At 44.0% G+C, this 1,410-nt stretch overlaps 1 protein-coding gene across 1 annotated transcript in view; it reads left to right on the top strand.

The window, feature by feature from the left end:
* Positions 1 to 1,410, top strand: part of NELL1 (neural EGFL like 1) — a 326,301-nt gene that overhangs the window by 177,280 nt on the left and 147,611 nt on the right. The window contains exons 6-7 of the mRNA XM_018554737.1: positions 568 to 640; positions 1,281 to 1,363. Of these exons, the coding sequence (XP_018410239.1) occupies positions 568 to 640; positions 1,281 to 1,363 (156 nt within the window). The remainder of the gene's footprint in view (positions 1 to 567; positions 641 to 1,280; positions 1,364 to 1,410) is intronic.

Raw genomic sequence — 1,410 nt, 5'->3', positions numbered from 1 at the left:
CCTCCCCGTCTCCAGCACCACCCCGTCCCCACTACCACCCTCATCGACATTTTTTAACAAAGCCTTTTGGTTTTTATTCCATACCTTATTGTAGTCCCGATGATGTCATCATTGGGGCTCTGTGCTCCTTTGTTCAATGCAGACAGATTGTTGGCTGGTGGGAGGGGCCGGCAGAGTGATGTACATGGCTTCCGGGAAAACATCACAGCACCCTGCCTCAGCACTCCCAATGGGGTGCCACCATTGGAGGGGTGACATCAAAATGACTGTGTCACCCTCTCTGGTGTCACCCCCTCTGAAAAGTCGGGGACTCGGTCATATCACGTTCTCAAACAATTCCTCCCCACACAGCCACCTCCTCTCGTGTCACTTACCCCTTCCTAGAGTAGGGGGAAAGTGACAGGTGACAAGTGAGGGCAGGGCCCTCCTTACCATCTTGTCTTGACTTGTATTGTAACTGAAATGTCCTCCTTATATTGTAAAGCGCTGAGGAAACTGTTGGCGCCATATAAATCCTGTATAATAATAATAATAATCCTAATACTGGATTTTCTCTTTTGTTTGCAGGGAGTGATTCAAGATGCCAAACTCATATTTACACCAAATGGATACTTAACGCAATGCCCAAACCTGAATCGCAGTAAGTAGACATTCATAGAATTATTTTTGTTATTATGGTTATCAGTGTATCAGTAATAAAACCTGATATTATTATTATTATTATTATTCCATCATAATATTCAATATTCATTATAAATAAAATGTAAAAAAAATAAAAATGAAAAGTGTATGAAATCTATTCCGGAGCGTTGGAACTTCCGCTGAGGGCAGCTTTCATTGCTGATTGTTTCCCATTTCTTATTCCCATTCTGCGATCTCGTATTCTATAATATTTGGGGTAATGTCCGTTCAGAAGCAGAAAAACACTAAACGTCTATAAGGAAGATCGTACATAAGACGCCCGTCATTTTGCAGGTTAATATTGCTTCATTTGTGGACATTTAGCGGTCTGTGAAGTGCTGTGAAAATTATTGGGAAGTGGAGGAAACATCTGCGGGCAGTGTTACAATGTATCTCCTGCAGCCCCGAGCAGGCTGCCGATTGGTTGTTGGAAGCGTCTGTGTACGGTTAGCCTTGGATTGGATTCTCCACTTGGCCCGGTTCTGTAGTGTTAGGGATCATATGAATACAATGTTATTTCCTAATATCCGCGCGGTGAGATGATGATGATTGCCCGTCACACCAGATACTTACTCTTTCCTTTGTCTTCTCTTATCGAGCCTGCCCGACCTGCAGTGACTTCCTCAGCCTTGTCCAGGGGATTATGGATCTTCAGGAGCTGCTGGCGAAACTCACAGCTAAAGTAAGTCTTAATGATTTGCATCAGGGGAGGAAGTAGACGGTGGAGCG

Source organism: Nanorana parkeri, unplaced genomic scaffold, assembly GCF_000935625.1.
Source record: "Nanorana parkeri isolate BGI_ZX_2015 unplaced genomic scaffold, ASM93562v1 scaffold10, whole genome shotgun sequence".
NCBI lineage: Eukaryota > Metazoa > Chordata > Amphibia > Anura > Dicroglossidae > Nanorana > Nanorana parkeri.
The sequence above is the reverse complement of the archived record's forward strand: the minus strand, read 5'-3'. Positions and strand labels throughout refer to the sequence as shown.